The sequence below is a fragment of the Anopheles gambiae genome, chromosome 3, assembly GCF_943734735.2.
Source record: "Anopheles gambiae chromosome 3, idAnoGambNW_F1_1, whole genome shotgun sequence".
Lineage (NCBI taxonomy): Eukaryota > Metazoa > Arthropoda > Insecta > Diptera > Culicidae > Anopheles > Anopheles gambiae.
The window spans coordinates 51,518,269-51,541,492 of NC_064602.1; the positions used below are offsets into that span (position 1 = coordinate 51,518,269).

Below are 23,224 nucleotides of genomic sequence, written 5' to 3' on the forward strand. Positions count from 1 at the left end.
TGTTTTTCATTTACCCACCATAGACGCATACTGTAGCTAAAGAAGTACTCATTCTGTGGTTAAAACCAATAATTTAAAAATATTAAACACTCGGCCCATCTGCTGTCTGGTCAACACAAGTTATCGCAAAACCGACCAAAAACTAGCATGTAAAAAACTAATACGAGCAAAAATATCTCGAGCATATATTGTACCCTATGCCTTATACACACTCAAGGATTCTATAAAAAAAAAATTACTTAAATATAGATCAACATGATGAGCACAATCCATTCAGTTCAGTTCATTTGCGAACAATGACGAATCCGTTTGAACGGGCTCGATCTATTGAATTGCATAGGTATAATTTCCACACCAACAGAACACAGATCGAACACAAATGAGCCAGTTCGAACGCGTTCGATGAATTCAGTCGTATAGTTACGATTTCCACACCAACAGCACACGTATCGAACACAGCTGGATAAATTCTACGGCGTTCGAGGAATTGAGTTGTATGGGTGCGATTTCAACACCAACAGAGTACATTTTGATCTCTGACGACCCGTTCGCACGGTGCGAGAAAGAGCGAGAAAGCAATACGATTTTGAACGTTTCATTGCCACATGTATGTGTGCCGTCGGACACTGAACGGAACGTTCGAACGCGTACGGTGTAGTCAGTTTCTTCCAAAGGTCCTGGTCGTTCTTTTTTTTAAGAATCTCGTTCGTTCGTTCACTTTACCGAACTGTTCGAACGGTGCGATTCTCGTTCATTTTACACATGCCTAATTTGATGCGATTTTAGAAGAACATTGTGATATTTTTTACTTTTAAGTGGATTAAATCTAGTACAAAAATGCAATTTACACTGCATTGGACAATTCTTGAAGAAAATTATTTCCCGCGTATTTCCGAATCTGCGGAAGTCGAGAACAGCGTAACTCGGGAACAGACTGTATTATCAAATTAAAAAAATGTAAACAACGTTTGAATCCTGGGGACCTTACGTCAAGTGACGAATCGTAAAATGCTATAGATTCCACCACCTGATATTTTTAATCCCCCTTGCCCAACGCTTTAGCACTAATCGGACACAACATCGAACATGAGAAATTATGTTCCAATTATGTTCGACATGTTCGATTTTTCATGTTCGATGTCGTGTTCGATTGGTGCTAGAGCGCAGGGTCGCGCGAGTAATGCGTTCCGGAGGCATTTGTGTAGCTCGGATATTCACATAAGTCGAATGTTAAGTTTTACAGCCAAAATATACTTTATTAAGAATGATTTTTGATTGAATTTAGTTCATTTGTGTAATTAATTACTTATTCAATGCAATTGGTGTAGAAAATTCGGTCATGTATGTCTTTTTAGTGACGTAACACTTTTGAAGAAAATATGCTAATTATTTTCATTTGATAAGAGATGCAGAAAATTGTACTGGTTAGACATATGAACTGTCACAAATAAAAATTAACCTAACTCGAACTGGCGTAACTCGGAGAAAGACTGAATCAGTACTAAAGATTATGTTTCATTTTCTGCTGCATTTACAACCCGGCTAGTCTGTTTTGAATATATTTCGCCAAAACAAAGTGGTTTTAGTGCTCTATCACTATCATTGGTTTCAATTTCAATATCACTGGTGAAAGTTTCTTTGAACTGATCGTGATCATGCATCATTCTAAAACCGTACATTAGAGTTTTATTGACATCGCGGAATCCTTTGTTCAGTGTAGCATAAGTTCTTGTCGTCCGAACCGGAGGGCAATGTTCTTGGGTCGAATTAATAGTATTAGCTATTTGAAATTATAAAAAATCGTATTAGATATCGGTATGCTGAATGATTGTTTTTATTACCTTTATTAAAGTAGGGTTTCCTTATCGTGTATGACGTGGGCCAATTAATTCCAAAGAGCTTGTGATTACGCTAAAGTAAAATGAAAAAAAAGGTAAAAATCAATTTTGTAAAGCAATCTGTTCTCCAATGGTGATTCGCAAAACCACTTTAAATGTTAAATAGTAGTAAAAACAAATAAAATTATAATAAAGTGTATAAAGCATGTAGAAATAAACTTAAAAATAACAAAAATTACAAGCACCATATAAATACACCTACCCGATGTGTTGGCTCTGGGTTTATAGAAGATGCACTTTCATGAAGTGTGCCGGAAATCTTACGCTTCAGTTTAGGCCCTTTTTTATGCAGTATTCGTAATCCGGCTAGTAAAGTCATGTGTGAAGCCGGTTCAGAATTACGGTCATAGTTTTTTCGTTTTTTAAACCTCCTGAAGTAGTCCTGTATTAAATATGTTGCATAGAATTTACCCACTGTTACCTCATCATCTATGCCAGGCGGGGGTACTACTTGATCCAGCAGTTTATTGCTCGTTCGTTTCCATATTTGTTTAATAATGTGTCTCAGCTCAAGATTGGCTTCATCGATGTTCCCCTCAGTTTTGATTTTTAGCGAGGTGCGCACTACCGCAAACAGTGTTGCATTGAATAACACCGTACCATCACTGTTTAGCGGCATATTCATCGAGACAAGACGCTTACAGGCTACTCGGTGTGGGCATAGCTTGCCAAAACCAAGCGGTGGCGAGATTTTACGTAGCAGGGTCACTACGTCCAGATGCTTGATACGACCCTTCGCGTCAGGATCGTACTCGCTCCACAGGCGCACAAACTCATCCAGATGATGGGGTCCAAGAATGGACCAGTCTCGTGTCAAATAGTCAAAGTTATCCATGATAACGGCCACGAACAAATTTATGATGAGAAATGAACAAAGTACATAGAAGGAAATAAAGTAAGGGAAGGCAAAGTTGGATCCACAGCCTTCTTTGGATTCCTTATCCTCTGAGTTTTCATCGCAGCGTACCTCTTCACGAGCAGAACAATCAAGCATGATATCTTGCCAAGCCTCTCCTTAGGGGATGAAAATAAAAGAAAATGGATGAATAATTTATCCAGGCTATGCTTGTGTGTAAATTCTAAAGTGATAAACTCGATACACGTTTTGTACTCACTAGCGTAATTTTGATCTACACTAGTGCACCATGTGGAAGCTCGCGGAAGCTGTCAAAAATATGTTTGGTCATCGAGCGAATGATGGTTTATGTATGCCATCTGCAATTTAACTATTTTTTTATCGTTGCTGGTGCAGATTGAAATGTATGCATACCATTTGTTTCTAGCTATTATAAAATCTTTTCAGAGCGGCACATAATTATGATGCTGCACGTAGGGTTGATGTTTCGGCCAGCCGCCTTCAGATACTGAGGTCAAACTCAAAATTAGTCTATAGAATTAGTCTATAGAGAAAACATTTCAATTATAATGAATACAAAATCAAGGCATCGATAATCCTTTGCATCATTGCAACTTAGTTCATTGTGCTGCTTTGGAAGCATGTGTGAGTTTTACTGTCTTCTCCTTCTTTGGTACAACAACCGTAGTTGGCCAAGGCCTGCCAGTACCAATATTGAGGTTGGCTTTCATATACCTATTGTTTATCCGTAGTAGAATATTCACTACGTATGGAGGTACAGTCTACACGCGGCTTAAATCCATAACGGGTTTGCATATACTATTTGACGACTGTACCACGAGAAAGGCATAAACCGGTGGTTTTATATTTCTAAGTTATGTTTTTATGTGTTTTTAACATTTTTTTTAATGTATGCAGTTCAGAAAAGTGTCAGTACCAACAACAGTAAGAGTAAATAGCACGATTACTAATTATAATCTGGTTGTAAAACTATGAATGAATGAATTATCCTCGAAAAGACTGACGAAACCCAGCATGGTTGAGAGTTTTGATTTGGTGTACCCTTGCTAGTCAATTGTAGGGACAATGGGGTAAAATGAGCATGCGGGGAAACCAGGGCAACCTTTATTTTAGTATTATTCTAAAAGGATCAATTACAATACTCAATATGTCGAATTGTTTCATCAACACCATGTAAGTCGATTAACCCGTTGTTACAGGGTTTTACAGTCCAATTAACAATCGTCAAGATGCTTAAAAGAATGCCTGATTTGAAAAACATACCACTTGTACCACTAGTAAATACGTCATCCCGCACACACACGCATCCTTTTGTACACTTTCCACATGATTTAAATAATTGTCGCCTTCAACTAAATAGCTGTCAGCGACGGCACGGTTTATTTTGATACACTAAACAAACAAGCAAACAAAAAACGTGCAAAATCTTCTCACCGAACGAAAAAAATATAGCTTATATCGTTTTATTATTTTAATCATGCGGACAGTGCACAAAATGCGGGATGTCGTATTTACAAGTTCATTTGTGTAATTAATTACTTATTCTGGATATTATAGAAATATATTATATATATATATGGATATTATGGATATATATAGATTATAGTTTGGACAATTATGTTTTTCAAACCAGGCATTCTTTTAAGCATCTTGACGATTGTTTATTGCACTGTAAAACCATGTAATTAACAACCAAGAAAAATACAAACTAACATATAGCAGCAAAATTATGTATGTTTAATCACTTCAAAAATAAGCTTCATGTGTGAAAAATGTCCATGATATGTTAATAATGATATGGTTGATCCTGTTTTGATTTTATTCATATCCCCAATATGCAGTCCATACGAGGCTTGGAACCATAGCGGGTATATTAATCGGCACGTCTCCGCTTCCAGCATCCGTCAAATTCAACCCGCAATATTCACAATTATGCGTCAGCGTTAAGTAACTCAATTACTACTTTACAATTTATCAACAAGTTCTTCATTAGTTCAATAATCACTGATTACTTATTGATTCTTAATTCACCTTCATAGGCGATTTTCTTGTGAGGATAAACTAGGCCAGCAGCACAATCTAAGAAAATGTGAAATTTGCAACCCTTTTTTCGATAATATTCGACGATAAATTTGTTCTAGCGTCTAGACAAACCCAGTCGATACAGTAAAATCTTCATTAGGTGAATCTGCTAGGGACTCTCAGCTTAGAGACATACTCTCTTTTTTTCTCTCTCTTTCTCTTTCCCTCTCTTTATCTCTCTCTTGTTGTCCTGCTCACAATAGATCGCGTTGATGTGACATGGCCCGGTCAACAATTATTCTCCAGGATGCTCGGTCCCTGGTTGCAGCCTCCCATCCATGCAGACACCCGATCTCCGACAGGTCTCGCTTTATCTGACCCAGCCATTGAGTTCGCTGTGCTCCCCTGCGTCTTATGCCGAACTGGGGATCGCTGTCGAACACCTTCTTGGTGGGGTATGAGTCCGGCATCCTCATAACATGCCCCAGCCATCATATCCTGCCAGCCTTCGCCACCGTCAGGATGCTCGGTTCGCCGTACAGCTCAGCAAGCTCGTGGTTCATCCTTCTCCTCCACGCTTTATGCACGAGCACACCGCCAAAGATAATCCGGAGGATGCGTCGCTCAAACACGCTCAGAGACTCGTGTTCCTAGACGACCACCGGGCGAATCAATGTTCAAAATATCTCACACTTCGTGCGGGCTCGAAGTTTTTTGGATCTCAGCAGTCGGTGAAGTCCATGGTATGCACGATTCCCCTGTAAAATGCGTCTCCGGATTTGCCGAACTGGGGATCGCTGTCGAACACCTTCTTGGTGGGGTATGAGTCCGGCATCCTCATAACATGCCCCAGCCATCATATCCTGCCAGCCTTCGCCACCGTCAGGATGCTCGGTTCGCCGTACAGCTCAGCAAGCTCGTGGTTCATCCTTCTCCTCCACGCTTTATGCACGAGCACACCGCCAAAGATAATCCGGAGGATGCGTCGCTCAAACACGCTCAGAGACTCGTGTTCCTAGACGACCACCGGGCGAATCAATGTTCAAAATATCTCACACTTCGTGCGGGCTCGAAGTTTTTTGGATCTCAGCAGTCGGTGAAGTCCATGGTATGCACGATTCCCCTGTAAAATGCGTCTCCGGATTTCGCTGCTGATGTCGTTGTCCGAAGTAACGACCGTCCCGAGATAACAGAACTCCTCTACTACCTCGAGACTGTCGTTGTCAACTAATACACTGCTTCCCAGATGGTCTGAGTCACCGGCAAGCAGGTACTTCGTCTTCGTCGCATTGATTCTCAATCCAATGCTTGCTGCTTCGCGTTTGAGTCGGGTGTACGCCTCACACACCTTCGCTGTTGTCCTGCCGATGATGTCGATGTCATCCACGAAGCCAAAAAATTGGAGAGACCGGTAGAGGATCATGCCACGGAAGTCGTTGTCTAGCCCCGCGCATCGAATGACACCTTCCAGGGCGATGTTGAAGAGTAGACAGGAGAGTTCATCACTTTGCCTTAGACCCCTTTGAGATTCGAACGATTCCGACGTCAAGTCTGCAGAACAGGATCTGGGACAGAATTTTGTAGGCGGCATTAAGGACTGTCATGACTCGAAAGTTCGAGCAATCCAGCCTGTCGCCCTCTTTGTAGACTGGGTGAATAACACCCAGCTGATGCATTTCGACGGTAAGCCTCCCCGGCCCCATCTTTAAGATGTCGGCCGCCAGCGCATCACTGCCAGCAGACATGTTGCTCTTTAGCTGCTTGATAGCGCTGACAATCTCATCCAGAGATGGAGAGGGCATTGCTATCGCTTGTGTTACTGCTGTGCTGCTGCTGTGGTGGTTGCCTTGTTTTGCCACATGCTTTAACCTCTCCTGACTTTACTCCAATCAGGTGTCCTTCAAAGTAGCACTTCCTCCTTTCGTTCACCTCCCGCTCGTCTATCAGGAAATTTCCTTCCACTTCCCAGCACATCGCGGTTTTAGGAGCAAACCCGCTCAGTGCCTCCTTTAATCTCCTGTAGAATAAGCGGGTGTCCCACGGCTGTGAAAGCAGTTTTAGCAGCTGTTGCGAAATATATCCGTTCTGGCAACCCCGGTCGTACATCAAAGTCGCACACGAAACCGGCATTCATCGATCCCTTCACTCCGTATTGCAAACATACACAAGTGCACGTCTTACAGGGTGTCACACTTTATCTCACGACCGCGGAAACCCTTCCCGAATCTGTCTTAGCCAATGCCAAGACTGTGGTATGATGCTTCAAAACGTTGATGATATCTTAAAAAAAAGTTGATACCTGAATTCATCGGATGCAACGCTGAATTTGCGGCACATTTCTCGAATACACTGTTTCACCCTCAGGACATGCGGTCAAGCAAATTGTTTACACGTATAACCCTTGTGTACAACAGTATTGTGGTGATGGGAACAATTGTTGTTGGTTCGGTACGGGTTCGCGTCATAGGCCTGGTGGCAGCGCTGAGTTAGCACTTCGCGATTGGTGCGGTAAACTAATCGAACTTGACCTTGCGTAACAATTGAAATCAATGTGATGCTTCAGGTGAAAAGCGGACTTCCAGTTATGCTAAACCGTGGGAACTTTCGACGTTATGCCATCTAGCATACGTTAACCTTTCGGATTGGAATTTTGCTGATCGGCCAGCTGATATACGGTGCGTTTGTTGGAGACAGTAAAGCCTTACCTTGGGTAGGGGGACAATACTGCTCATAAATGAGTTGAAGGGACAAGATGTACGATCCTGTGTCCGATCAGAACTGACCTTCTGTCCGTTCTGATAGCTTTATTGATACTCCGTTCTTAAGAAAGTTAGCGCACATTTGTTTACCAGATGTTTACGCTCGTAACTTTCTCTTTCGCAACTTGATGCGCTTTGACAAACGAATATTTGTCAAGAGGGTCGCCTTGCTGGTGGGCTTTTACAGTTTACAATGTTTTGATTAAGGTCTAATGTGTTTCTAATGCTAATTGTTCTTCCTTATTTATTACCTACTTTGGAGGTCTTCCTTGTTTATTTCCAACTTGGGTGGTGCGACCACCATGGTAAAACACGGAACCGCGTGTGCAGTAAAGCACGGGACGCATGTGCAGTATTTTACCCGGCTGTTAGCATTCATGCGTTAAGCGGGTATGCGATAGCATGGATGTGACAGTGTTCTAAAAACGCCTAACTAATCTTTTCGTGTATTAATCAAAAAGAATATATGAATAGTTGAAACTAATCTCTTAACAATCTTAGAAAAAAATAATACAACAAATATGTATTACTTCATTTGATTTAATAGTAAATCAGATACGGGAAGGGGTCCCGCGGTCTTCAGAAAAAGTGTGAAACCCTGTGCATACGTTGTTACAGCCGGTCCAAGATCAGTTTGGGAAGGACACAATCTAAACACAGCTGCAACGGTCCAGGGAAGTTGTTAAAGGTAACTTCAGACCTTTTTACTATAAGAGCCGGCAGACTGCCAGCAGATTGTTCGTCCGACTCCTCAAAACGGTGCTACTTGGCCTGCAAGAGCAGGGTTTGCTGTTTCCTCAGTCGTTTGTAGTTCTCCACGTTTTGACGTGTTTCATGCCGTAGCATGCGGGCGCGCACTGCATTCTTCTCAGATAGTGCTCGTCTGCACTCTTCGTCGATCTATTCCTTTTTTCTCTCTACGTGGTAAACGGCCGATGTTATGTTCCGTAATAGTGCTGATGGCTCGTTCCACCATACGTCAATCGTCTGCGAGGGACACTACGGCGATGTTGTTATCGGCCGAAAGCGCTACTCCGAGCACTGTCTAGTACCCCTCCGCCACATCAGCATACTTAAACTGGTCCAGGTTGAGCCTTGAGGTGGGCTGACTCCATAGGTTGTTAACCACGGAGAGTTTCTGGCGTATCAGGAAATGGTCCGAGTCGACATTTACACATCTATACGTTTTGACGTCGATAATATCTAAAATGTTCCTTCCGTAAATTAAAACGTGGTCTATTTGAGGCTTTGGATCACCCTTAGTGTGCCTCCAGGTGTAGCTAAGAAGGCGAGCATGCTGGAAGAAGATGCTGCGGATGCTGAAGATGTGGGAGGAGGCAAAGTTTATCAGGTAGAGGCCGTTTTAGTTTGTTAGCTGTCGTACGATGAAACTTTCGATGATTGGTTTATATACCTCCTCCTGTCCGACCTGTGCATTAAAGCCTCCGATGACGATCTTCACATCATGACATCGGAGACATAGTCATGTTCAAGAAAAATAATGTAAGTGTTGCATTGAAGTATCCAAGAAACCACGGAAAAAATCTACCACTCTTCAACTAATATATTTGTAAACTTTCATTAAAAAAAAATATCTTGGAGAATATGGGCTGCCAAATAGGTACGCGTACACTGCACATATCTTGGTTCACGAATCTTTCCCCTTTCACCAGAAACAAGTGTCAAGAAAAGATTCCTCAATATTTATACGTTCAAAGACCACGAATCTTCGTCCGATACAAGTGTTGTAATGCAACCAAATATTTCGTAAACCCGATACAACTCTTAGGCTCTGGAAAACAGCGAACACTAATGTTTAACCTTCATTTCTATAACCACCTACCCGTGTATGTTTTGCTCATAAATTGTATAATAACTTTTTATTGAAATCGATCCAAAATTTGCAGAATGCCTAGAAAAATATGTTTTAAACAGTGATCCAAAAATCAGAATGTTCAAAATTTTATGTAATGTTCTATGTTATGTAATTAAAAAAATATCTATTCTTTCTCTGTACTTATATAACTACTCACATGGGTAGGCAATGCATACAAAAACGAGTGCATACACACTTTATCTCAAGACCGCGGGACCCCTTCCCGAATCTGTCTTAGTCAATGCCAAGACTGTGGTATGATGCTTGAAAACGTTGATGATACCTGAATTCATCGGATGCAATGCTGAATCTGCGACACATTTCTCGAACACACTGTTCCGCGCCGAGGACATACGGTCGAATATTTTTTTACACGTATAACCTTTATGTACATCAGTGTACTGGAAACACCAAATTATTCTTTTCATGTTTTTTACCAACAAAACGACAATTGAATAAAATGTGTGAATGCATATTTGTTTCATTAAAATATTAACAAGTGTTAAGAAAGTAGTTTCAACTATTTAAATTCTCTTCTGTATGCGAGTTCACAGACGTTTCGGTTTTTTTTAGAGTTAACGAAATTTGATACAAATGTATGACAGATAGCAATAACATGTGAATAACTACTCAGAAAATTGTAGTTATTAATATATTGTGAAGAACGGTTATTGTGTATTGACGGGGTTTTATGATTATTCTGAGGTGAGCTAGAAGTGAGCTGGACTCACTTACGTAGTGGACTGCATATTGAAGAATACGACCATAACAGGGTCTACAATGAACAGCGATATTATTAATGATAAGGGAATGCTTCAAAATGAAAAAAGACACGTATAAAACAAACTCGTGTACTTCCTGGAAATAAGTTAATCTATGACTGTGCTTTCTAGTTAGTAGGCTTCCAAAAATCTTTTGCCTGGCCCTGTATACTGACTTGCTAGCTATTTAGAATAAAATTAAAAAAATACTTAAAATTACATTAATTCATTTGGATTCAATAAACTTCAACATACCAGTCGCTGATCTAAACAAAACCAAAATTGCCTGAGGAAAGGTTTGGAAATTGTTATTTCTATGTATTGCGGTATCGTCATCCAACGCAATACGACCAAAAACCTATAATAATGTGAAACAAAAGGAGGACAAATGATATAAGTATGGAAATTCCATCACATTTAATACTTACTTGCATTCCTATGACAGCATAAATAAAGAATAACATTACTATAAGTAATGCTACGTATGGCAGTGCTTGAAAGGATTTTATGAATGTCCAGAGAAGGGTGCGTATTCCTTCACCACGAGCTAACAATTTGATTAGTCGCATTACACGAAATAAGCGGAAAAAATTTATGGATATGATCGTCGAAGCACCCTGTATTGATTACAAAAGATGAGTAGAGATCGGTAAATTTAATAATGCGTGTCGTTTTTTTTATTAGTGTTGCATATAGTAAATTCAAGTGGAAATATGCAGTGTATATTTGATATTCTAACAATAATTCAAATGCAATTCATACAATTAATCACAAAATAACTAAATCATTCAATCTTACAATGCTGTTGTCTCTTGAAATCTTCTTTGGCTAAACGACAAACAGGTTGTCTCCGAAAAATGCTATCAATGCAGACCGTGGAGTAACAGTATATGTTTAATTTCGCGTTCTTCAACCAAAATATATTTAATTTTCTTGTACTACAGTGAACCCTCTCTTATTTGACACCTCTCCAATTTGAAAAACCTCTCTTATTTGAACATTTTGCACAGTCCCTTGATTTCCAGTACATTTTTGTTCCTCTAATTTGGAAAACCTCTGAAATCTGTGTCCCTCTTATTTGAGTATAGTGTCGCCATGGTTATTGAAAGATGTGTGCTCAAATTAGCGATTCTGTTCGCAGTTTCCTATAGCAACAGTTAAGGCTGCATACTAAATGTTCTGTCTCTTTCTTGTCTTGTATGGACCCTTTATTCACTTTCAACCTCTGTAATTTGAAAACCCCTCTTATTCGACAGTCCCATCGCCTCTCAAATAAGAGAGGGTTCACTGAATTTAATCTTCAAATGGGTGTTTGTATCTACTACAAGATTTATTTAGACATGAAATCTTATTCTGAAGATTGAAATATTTTTCTTTTGAATAAAATCTGAACTCACTGGTTGAACTCTTATTCCCTGCCAATATTTGAAATTGTGCTTTTAAGTTGGCGCGTTTTTCCTCATTCAAAAAAAAAAAAAATAAAATAAAATTTTCTCGACAAGCTATGAAATTTTTGTAATTTAAAAAAACCTTTTTCTTACAATCGCATGCTTTTAATTGAAATGTCAGCCAACAATCGAGCATGCAACTGAACAGCATACCAGCTAAAAAGTGTTCAAATTGTGACTGTAGTTTGAAAGATTCAAGGAAAAGGAAATTTATTTTGAATTTGACAGTTGATGTGTCAAATCAGTACAATTTTAATTCGGTACTGCCAAATTTAGAAATCCGTTTTGTTCATAATCCTCGTATGTGAGGCGCTACGGATTTTGGGGACTATGTGTACTTTTAAACGACTTATGGCACCTTAAAACTTGATATTCAGCCCTTGCTAAAAATGCTATTATGGGACAGTGGAAATACTAATAGTAATGAGATTATCATTTTTAATAATATTGACTTCAATAGTTATCGATTTATGCTTACCTTAGTTCCGCTACTAGTCGTCACCTCGGAATAAACGATATCGATAAAGCTTCCTAATACGATAATAAAATCGAAAACGTTCCAAGCATCTCCAAAATAGTTCTGGAAAAAAATACAAAAGTATACAGCATAATCAATGATGATAAAAGCTGCTCGTCAAATATGAAAACATACCTGAAACCTGAAGGCTGCTAGTTTGAATACAAACTCCAGTGCAAATACTGCAGTGAACAGTAGATTTAAAAAATCTAGCCATTCTGTGTAGGGTTGTGGTTGACGATAGAATTTCATAGACAGTGTAATCGTGTTCATCATAATCAGAATAAATATGGTGTACTCGAATAGCTGTGACGTAACGAACCACCATACTTTATACTGTATCCGATCATCGTTTGGGATGTATCGTCGGACTGGTTTAGCTTTAAGTGCAAATTCGATGCAATTACGCTGATTTTTATCGAGATCACAGTTTTTATACTCTTGTTCGCCTTCATTTTGAAATGTCACTATCACAAAGCCAACAAAGATGTTTACCATGAAAAAGGCAATAACAATTATGTATATAATGTAGTACGTCGCAACCAACGGCCGATAATTGTATATTGGTCCAAAGTTTTCCGTATGTGAGTCGATCGACACATATAGCAAGCTATAGAATGAAATCGTGTCATAAAGTTGAATAGTACCATACTGAGAAAATATATATTGGTTAGATACATACGATGGCCAGCCTTCAAAGGTAGAAACAGTAAATAGGGTAAGCATAGCTTTTTGTACATCATCGAAATGAAACCTATTGTTAGACCATTCCCTTTCCTTCGACACAGGTTTATCTACGTTACCATCTTCGAAAACTAAGTAAGTGCCGCTGTGAAAATAGTTTGTTAAATAATTATTGATGATACACAGGTCAAATTGATTAATATACTTACTGACATTCCGCTTCTTCGTATTTCGAACGATCTGAGCAGGAAAAGAATTTACCCTAAAAATATAAAAGGAATAAAAGGAATAAAAGGAAGCAAGTTCAAGGAATCAAGGAAGCAAACATATTTTTATGTACTCCATATTCAATTATTTATATCTATCTCTATCTCTTTCTCTATCTTCATCTGTATGTAAAAAAGACTTCGTCCAGCAGACGGCAAATTACTAATGCATTCGAAAAATATCAAAAAAGCTGGTGGCACCATGGTAGGATACCCAGCCAGTCGAGCTTTCCTCGCTTTAAGAGGTTTATCCTTCCTTCAGTACTGTTGTATGGTTTCGCATTGAAGTTTTGCATCAGAACTATAGCGGTGATACGATTGTTTAAGTACTAAACTAAAATGTAAACCACCAGCACTGAAGCAAGTGAGGATTGAGTAATGGTCGTTTGTGTTGATACCCACGTAGTTGACCACACGACTATTCATATCGATTTTTGCTCGGAATGTTTGAAGGATATATAGGCAATGAATAGATGAAGTTAGGCGAAACACATTGCATGAAATGGACAACTATGTGATGAAATCCATAACGTTAAGAATTAGACTATAAGTAAGTTAGGTAACTTTTTTTTTGAATGTGAAGCAGGTTTATGACGAAAAAAGTTTTCCTACTCAAGTTAAAAACCCCATGATGGATAAATATTATGATACAGTCAGCTAAGCCAAAAGCAATTTCAGTTAGCGAGGAAAAATGAAATTATTGAACCCACTAATTACCGAATTTGAATCGTCATTGTAAAACACAGATAATTATCTCAGAAATACATTACTACTACTACTAGTACTACATCTATGTGATGATGGTTGAAACACGCCATCTATTGAGCAAACCACTGAAGATACGGAGCTTTCGTGTTTATATTTATGGCATTATGGCTTATACAAAAACTGGATAATTCGATTGTTTCGGATGAAGCAGAAATATTGCGCGAGACAAGTAGCTCTGTTTGCAAAATGAAGTACACAGTAATAATAATAATAATAATGAAGCAGAAATATTGCGCGAGACAAGTAGCTCTGTTTGCAAAATGAAGTAAAAACTAAGTGCTTCGACGATCCTTCAGTGAATGTGTGTCATCTTTCAGCGAGCTCAAGAACTTGGAGTTGCTCTCACGCATACAATGAGACCCCAAAATTTGGTCGATTAAACCACGGGGAATGTGGAAGCTTGAGGAAGCAAGGAGAAACACGCTGCCCCAGTCCGCAAAAAGCCGAAGTTTTGTATGGGATCGTGTCGTACACACCCAAGTAGCAGAGCCGAAGTTGTTGAGAGATTTTGCTGTGTGCCAAAGCGAGAGGCCCTGTCTTCTTTCTCTAGATTTTGGACGGCAAACCGCCGCCCGTGCAGAGGTGTGTGCGTGTGACGAAAAATTATGGATGAAATACGGGGGAAGCGGGGTTTGAAGTCTTTCGTTGGTCACACACACATGCATTTACCAGCGGATTTCGCTGGACTGAGTCTACCCATCTCTCTCGATCCACCATGATTTTTCTGCTATCGCGCTCATCCGGGTGTTAGGCATCCTCAGTCTGTCCAGAACTTTCCTTGTGGAAGGATGTACTTAAGTGAGGTGCGATTTCTTGTGCGACGTATTTTGCTCATTTACGTTTTGTGCCGTGTTCCTTCTTCCTCAGTTATGGAATGATTTATCCTAGCAAATTGTTGACGTAAGTTTCTTGCTGTGTGCTTGTGCAGGTACATTCAACTAACCTTTGGCGTCTAAAAAGTTACAGGTGTGTGCGCTATTTATCAACGACTACCTGCTAGCCTCGTCAACAATCTTCAAAGTGAGCGACGGAAAGAAAACGTTTTCTAAACGTTCTGGTTTCTTTAGCTGCTCACGCATACCAATGTGTTTGCTCCACCCCCTTTTTCGGATTGCTTATAGAAATGATGAGGCACATCACTCCCGCACATCCTTCCACAACGAACGTTCCGGGCAGACTGAGAATGCCTAACACCCGGATTAGTGCGATAGCAGAAAAAATCATGGTAGATCGAGAGAGATGGGTAGACTCGGTATAGCGCAATCCGCTGGTAGATGCATGTGTGTGTGACCAACGAAAGACTTCAGACCCCGCTCCTCGCGTTTTTCATCCATCATTTTTCGTCACACGCACACCTCTACACAAGCGGCGGTTTGCTGTCCAAAATCTAGAGAGAGAAGACAGGGCATCTCGCTTTGGCACACAGAAAAATCTCTGAAAAACTTCGGCTCTGCTACTTGGGAGTATGTGTATGATCCCAGTCCGCAAAAAGCCGAAGTTTTGTATGGGATCGTCTTGTACTCATATGTACCCACTTACGTACCCACTTGCAGTAGAAGTGGAAATGTGGTTTCACGCACACATAGACACCTTCCACCCGAACGATCGCGTTCACACATACTCCCAAGTAGCAGAGCCGAAGTTTTTCAGAGATTTTTCTGTGTGCCAAAGCGAGATGCCCTGTCTTCTCTCTCTAGATTTTGGACAGCAAACCGCCGCTTGTGTAGAGGTGTGCGTGTGACGAAAAATGATGGATGAAAAACGCGAGGAGCGGGGTCTGAAGTCTTTCGTTGGTCACACACACATGCATCTACCAGCGGATTGCGCTATACCGAGTCTACCCATCTCTCTCGATCTACCATGATTTTTTCTGCTATCGCACTAATCCGGGTGTTAGGCATTCTCAGTCTGCCCGGAACGTTCGTTGTGGAAGGATGTGCGGGAGTGATGTGCCTCATCATTTCTATAAGCAATCCGAAAAAGGGGGTGGAGCAAACACATTGGTATGCGTGAGCAGCTAAAGAAACCAGAACGTTTAGAAAACGTTTTCTTTCCGTCGCTCACTTTGAAGATTGTTGACGAGGCTAGCAGGTAGTCGTTGATAAATAGCGCACACACCTGTAACTTTTTAGACGCCAAAGGTTAGTTGAATGTACCTGCACAAGCACACAGCAAGAAACTTACGTCAACAATTTGCTAGGATAAATCATTCCATAACTGAGGAAGAAGGAACACGGCACAAAACGTAAATGAGCAAAATACGTCGCACAAGAAATCGCACCTCACTTAAGTACATCCTTCCACAAGGAAAGTTCTGGACAGACTGAGGATGCCTAACACCCGGATGAGCGCGATAGCAGAAAAATCATGGTGGATCGAGAGAGATGGGTAGACTCAGTCCAGCGAAATCCGCTGGTAAATGCATGTGTGTGTGACCAACGAAAGACTTCAAACCCCGCTTCCCCCGTATTTCATCCATAATTTTTCGTCACACGCACACACCTCTGCACGGGCGGCGGTTTGCCGTCCAAAATCTAGAGAAAGAAGACAGGGCCTCTCGCTTTGGCACACAGCAAAATCTCTCAACAACTTCGGCTCTGCTACTTGGGATTTGCTGACCGGAGGCAACGGAGATTGTCGGTAAGTTTCCCGCAGCCTGGCTCGCCCCGACACTTTGCAGTATGACGTCATTCGTGAGAATGAAAGATTCTAAATGTGTTGTTAAAGTGTACTTTATGTTTCAATAAAATATTTAATGCAACCAAGAATGACCGTATTTGTATTTGCTTCAAGAATAAGTGCTTATTTGCGATCGTGTTAATGCATGATTGAAAACTACACAGAAAACTTTTTTTACTGAACTTCAGTAAAATTTTACTGAAATTTTTTTAACTGAAGTTTCAGTAATCCTTTCAGTAAAAATATTGTTTACTGAATCATTCAGTAATGTCCGGTGCTCACCAAAATGACAGCTCGTTTACTGAAATCCCAGTAAAGCCATTCTCATATTACTGATTATTCAGTAGTTGGTAGCGATTAAAAAATGACGAAATACTTCTTTCAAATTTAGTTTTTATTGATGCGCAGATATTGCCAGTCGCTCAGTTCATATAAATACATGTTTCGTGTTGTTTTATAATTTTTTATACTGTATTTCACCGCCGCAAGTGTAGATGGTTCAGTAAGCGCTCACAGACACCACGCAATTTCAGCACGCACAGTGGATTGTAGCAAACATTTTACACACCACCACGGCTGCCAATTGTTTTAAATTACTCCCGTAAGCCGAAATACCACCTGAAATTTCACCAGGGTGCCTGTAAGCGCCTACAAAATCAACTTTTTGCACATCACGAGCAAGTAGGTACGGCATTGTTTTGTTTTGATGTTCTGACTGACAGGTCGATTTGACAGAATGAATTGCTGCATTTTCAGTAATTTGTTTTACTGATATCCAGTGAAACGACTAATTTGACACTTATTTTACTGATTTTCAGTAAAATGCGTATTACTGAAATGAATTCAGTAAATTATTTTGCTGAAAGTCAGTAAAAACATGACATTCATGCTGAAAATCAGTAAAATATTCTATTACTGAATCGTTTCAGTAAAAAACTTTACTGAAGCAGGATGAGAAAATTTGCTGTGTAAAAACGAAATAAACAACAAGCTTTTGATGTGTTGGTAGCATAGCTCGAAAGAACACAAACACAACAGCAGTTGTAGAGCGCGCTGTGAGGTCCGGGTGGGGTGGGGGAAGCCTCGAATAAGGGTGTAACTCATTCCTTCGAGAGTAACCACGCAAACAATGAGACCCCAAATTTTGAGTGATTCAGGCCAAGGGGTATGAGGAAGCTTGAGGAAGCAAGGAGAAACGCACTGCGATGAGAGTTCGCATTCTGTTTTACACGCGCGCTTCACTAACACCAATACAAATACCGTGCTTTGACGAGCCGTCTGTGAATGTGTGTGTGCCTTCTTTCAGCGAGCTCAACAACTTGAAGCTGCTCGTCACATCGTGTTGTCTCGCTTACACTACAGCATCGAACCATCGCTCCGTATGTCCCCCCCCCTCCTACGCGTACAAAACCACCAGTACAGCGCGACGCTTTGCCGGAGATGGTTGTGCGTGTTTTGTTCTAAGTCCCGCGCGCAGTGTTTGTGCGTTGGTGCGCATTTCGTTATAAGTCTCGTGCGTCGGTGTGTTTTGGTGAAGTGTGCAGTGAATAAACAGTGTGCACAAACGCACATGCAGTGCGTGGATCGACAGGTAAGAATTTGCTGAACAGAGTCAACGCAGATTGTCGACAAGTTTCCCGCAGCCTGGCTCGACCCGGTACTTTGCAGTATGACGCCATTCGTGAGTATGAAGGATTCTAAATGTGTACTTTAGTGTGTACTTTATGATTCAATAAAGTGTTTAATGTAATAAAAAATGACCGTGTTTGTGTTTATTTTTAGAATAAGTGCATGAAAGAAAGCGAAAACCAACAAGCTTTTGATGTGTTGGTAGCATGGCTCGAAAGAACACAAACACACCGTGCTGCAGAGCGCACCGTGCGTTGCGGGTGGGATGGGGGAGGGCTCGCGTGAGTGGGTAACTGATTGGTCGAAGAGACACCCACGCAAACAATGAGACCCCAAATTTTGAGTGATTCAGGCCGAGGGGTATGAGGAAGCTTGAGGAAGCAAGGAGAAACGCACTGCGATGAGAGTTCGCATTCTGTTTTACACGCGCGCTTCACTAACACCAATACAAATACCGTGCTTTGACGAGCCGTCTGTGAATGTGTGTGTGCCTTCTTTCAGCGAGCTCAACAACTTGGAGCTGCTCGTCACATCGTGTTGTCTCGCTTGCACTACAGCATCGAACCATCGTTCTGTATGTCCCCCCTCCTACGCGTACAAAACCACCAGTACAGCGTGACGCTTTGTCGGAGATGGTTGTGTGTGTTTTGTTCTAAGTCCCGCGCGCAGTGTTTGTGCGTTGATGCGCATTTCGTTATAAGTCTCGTGCGCCGGTGTGTTTTGATAAAGTGTGCAGTGAACAGTGTGTACAGACGCACATGCAGTGCGTGCATCGACAGGTAAGAATTTACTGAACAGAGGCAACGCAGATTGTCGACAAGTTTCCCGCAGCCTGGCTCGACGCGGTACTTTACAGTATGACGCCATACGTGAGTATGAAGGGTTCTAAATGTGTTGTGAAAGTGTAATTTATGTTTCAATAAAGTTTTTAATGAAATAAAAAATGACCGTGTTTGTGTTTCTTGTTAGAATAAGTGCGTATTTGCGATCGTGCATGAAAGAAAACGAGAAACGAAAGAAACAAATATCTTTGGATGTGTTGGTAGCATGATTGGAAAGAACACAACACATTGAGAACTGCAGAGCACACCATGCGTTACGGGTGGGGAGGGGGAGGGCTCGCCGAGGGTGTGTTCTTTCCAATCATGCTACCAACACATCCAAAGATATTTGTTTCTTTCGTTTCTCGTTTTCTTTTATTCATTGCCACGATCTCAAATACGCACTTATTCTAACAACAAACACAAACACGGTCATTTTTGGTTACATTAAACACTTTATTGAAACATAAATTACACTTTCACAACACGTTTAGAATCCTTCATACTCACGAATGGCGTCATACTGTAAAGTACCGGGTCGAGCCAAGCTGCGGGAAACTTGTCGACAATCTGCGTTGCCTCTGTTCAGTAAATTCTTACCTGTCGATGCACGCACTGCATGTGCGTCTGTACACACTGTTCACTTCACACTTTATCAAAACACACCGGCGCACGAGACTTATAACGAAATGCGCATCAACGCACAAACACTGCGCGCGGGACTTAGAACGAAACGCACACAACCATCTCCGACAAAGCGTCGCGCTGTACTGGTGGTTTTGTACGCGTAGGAGGGGGGACATACAGAACGATGGTTCGATGCTGTAGTGTAAGCGAAACAACACGATGTGACGAGCAGCTCCAAGTTGAGCTCGCTGAAAGAAGACACACACACATTCACAGACGGCTCGTCAAAGCACGATATTTGTATTGGTGTTAGTGAAGCGCGCGTGTAAAACAGAATGCGAACTCTCATCGCAGTGCGTTTCTCCGTGCTTCCTCAAGCTTCCTCATACCCCTCGGCCTGAATCACTCAAAATTTGGGGTCTCATTGTTTGCGTGGTACCCTGCCGAAAATGACACTCAAATTCTCTCATTTTGAGCTCTCGGGTAACCAGCTGTGAAGGGATGCAGAGAAAGATGCTTGCTACAACATTCCCCACACCCGGACGTTTTTCCGTAGATGAAGGATATTTGTTTCTTTATTTGGTTGTTTATTATTTTCAATTGTCCGCTCAAAATAGGCTAAATAATTTGTTCTTACAACCTTAATCTATATTATCTTAACCTATCCAAGCCTGATGCAAAGACCACCCAATTAAACGGCTACGAGAAAAACACTGAAATGACAATTATGCATCAAGTATAACGAACACAATGACCACTATTGATTTAGGGTGCAAAGACATATACAGAACTAAACAGAGGTAATATTGAAATCGAACAGGTGAGAATTTTGATTGGAATTACTGATCGCTCTTAAAAGTAGACCATTCTGTCCAAAACAAGTGCGGCGAATCGGGACATACAGTGGAGGGCGTATAAGCAGCCGACGTGATGGAACATAAAAATTAGGACATTTCAGCAAATAAGGAGAATTGATCATATTGTACAGAATATTAGCGATGAACATACGCGAAGTATACGCGTATTACAGTAGAACGAGATCATCGCTGCATAAGAGAATTTTTTTCGATGTACCGAACAATTATCTACGACAAAATCGTGTGCTCTACCGCTCCTTCATTCGCCGTACTGAAAGGCAGCAGTTTTCTAAGCCGACACGGTTCTGGAGCTTCTGGAACAAACGGTGCAATATAAGTAGTAGCCCTCCGTGATGTGAGGGCTACAATGACGCTACAATGACGAAATTAGTATCGATACATCAGATATTTGCAACACTTTCACCAATCGTTTCGATAATGCATTCACCCTTCCTATTCACAACCCTAACACACTAGCAGAGGCCTCTCGCTATACTTCATCGGATGCTATCGACTTTATTATACCTACGATTGACAAAGCATTAGTTGCGCGCACACTCAGCGATATAAAACCATCAACATCATATGGTCCTGACAATATTCCATACACTTTGAAGCACTGCCGTCAATCACTCGCACCCATTCTTGCCAAAATATTTAACGATTCCCTTATGCGTGGCACGTATCCTGCGTCCTGGAAACACGCGCGAATGGTTCCTATCCATAAGAAGGGCAGTCGACTTGCATGCTCATACTCATGCTTGCAATTGTGCGCATCATACTATGCGCTTGTGCAAAGGTGTTTGAGCTCATTTTATACAACCCGCTACTCACATCAGTTCAAAACTACATGAGCCTCAGTCAGCATGGATTTCTCCCAAGGAGATCTTCCATCACAAATCTTGCTGAATTTGGAGTTTTCTACTTTGACAACATGGATCGCGGTATTCAAGTTGAAGCAGCATATATCGACTTCAGGGCTGCGTTCGATAGTATCTCGCAAGATATTCGGCTCTCGAAGCTAAAAAAAACTCGGTTTACTCGACTGGCACATCACCTGGCTGCGTACATACTTGACTGGTCGTTCGTACTTTAGAAGCATAGGATCTCATCGTTCTCACTCCTTCACCAGCTCCTCTGGTGTACCTCAAGGGAGTAACTTGGGACCGCTACTCTTCCTCATCTATGTAAATGATCTATCTTTTGTTTTACCGCCAGGGCAATACCTAATGTACGCCGACGTCGTAAAAATATTCGCTCTAGTTAGAAACGACAGTGACTGTGTACGCCTTCAAATGATCCTTGAGAATCTCGACAGCTTGTGCAGCAAAAACGCCCTCCAGGTGTGTGCCAATAAATGCCAGTGTATATCATTCAGCAGAGTCCGTAATCCTATCCCGTTTACATACACTATGCTCAACACGACTTTAGTTCGTACGACATGCATCTGTGACTTGGGGGTGTTACTCGATCAGAAGATGTCATTTCGCCCTCACATTGACAGCATTGTTGCTAAGGGAAATCAGCTACTCGGTTTAATTACGCGGACCTGTAGCGAGTTTACTGATCCCATGTGCGTCAAATCGATCTTCTGATCCATCGTAAGATCGTGCCTGGAGTACTGCTGTCCGATCTGGTGCCCGCTTGGCGTTGGTGACATCAATCGCCTCGAAGCCATTCAACGGAGAATCACCAGGTATGCCGTTCGACTCCTTCCATGGCAATACCACCAATTTGCGATTATCTCGACGAACAAAACCCAATGCCCAATGTCTTTTCATATTCCGGCTCCATAACGGAGAGATCGATTCTCCGGCATTACTAGCCAGCATCAATTTGTTCGCTCCCTTCCGGATACTTAGATCAAATTTCCATCTCCGTGTACCGCGTACTCGCAACAATCATAGCCAGGGACACCCTTTTATATGTATGTCCCTAGAGTTTAATGAAGTGTTAAATTTGTTCGACTTTAGTATGTCTACATTTACGTTCAAGGATATTTAATGTTGCTTAAAACTAGAGTTCTATATATATATGCTCCTTAATTTAATTATAAGGTTGCCGATTAGACACGAAGGTCTGTCGGTTACAAATGAAATGAAATAAATAAATAAATAAATAAATAAATAAATAAATAAATAAATAAATAAATAAATAAATAAATAAATAAATAAATAAATAAATAAATAAATAAATAACTAAACATTCGACCGTATAGGGGAACTCGTTCGTTGAAGAACGTTCGTCGCTCATGAGTGGGTTGTATTAGGGTTGGGTTGTATCACTAGATTGGGCTGCACAAAGCCTAGACGGTTTTCTAATTCTTGATCATAAAGAGCTATGAAATGAGTGAAAATGAGCGTCGCGGCGAACGTTCCCGGGAACGAACGAGTTCCCCGATACGGCCGATTGTCTTCGCCTGAATGAAGCCCACATTCAGCTTTTCTAATTGCAACAACTGACATCGTGTATCATTGTCAGGAACTGGTTATTTGAAGCCCTAAATGCTATGTTGAGTGCAATACGAGTCAATCGTTTTTGTACTTTCTCAATTCTCTCCATGTGTGTGCTACTTGTTGGGGCCCATATTATGCAAGTGTATTCTAAAATCGGTCTAACCCAATATCAGTTTAAAGCCTGTAAACACCCGGGATCATCTAAATCACGGGATAAACGAGACACTATACGGAGACTTTGTGTGGAAGGACAATCGAGGAGCCGCTATAAGGACAAGC

General features: G+C 41.1%; 1 protein-coding gene across 6 annotated transcripts in view; it reads right to left on the reverse strand.

Annotated features, from left to right (window-relative positions):
* Window positions 1-1,230: 1,230 nt before the first annotated feature.
* Window positions 1,231-23,224, reverse strand: part of LOC3292158 (muscle calcium channel subunit alpha-1) — a 125,796-nt gene continuing 103,802 nt past the window's right edge. For 5 of the 6 annotated variants that reach the window (XM_061655542.1, XM_061655540.1, XM_061655541.1 and 2 more), the window contains 9 exons: window positions 13,052-13,104; window positions 12,841-12,987; window positions 12,294-12,768; window positions 12,120-12,221; window positions 10,622-10,810; window positions 10,449-10,551; window positions 2,101-2,912; window positions 1,842-1,911; window positions 1,231-1,780 (listed from right to left, as the gene is read on the reverse strand). In XM_061655542.1, coding sequence (XP_061511526.1) covers window positions 1,509-1,780; window positions 1,842-1,911; window positions 2,101-2,912; window positions 10,449-10,551; window positions 10,622-10,810; window positions 12,120-12,221; window positions 12,294-12,768; window positions 12,841-12,987; window positions 13,052-13,104 — 2,223 coding nt within the window. In that variant the 3' untranslated portion in view covers window positions 1,231-1,508. Of the gene's footprint in view, window positions 1,781-1,841; window positions 1,912-2,100; window positions 2,913-10,448; window positions 10,552-10,621; window positions 10,811-10,843; window positions 12,034-12,119; window positions 12,222-12,293; window positions 12,769-12,840; window positions 12,988-13,051; window positions 13,105-23,224 lie in introns of those variants that run through there. The other variant, XM_061655543.1, reaches the window with a different exon arrangement.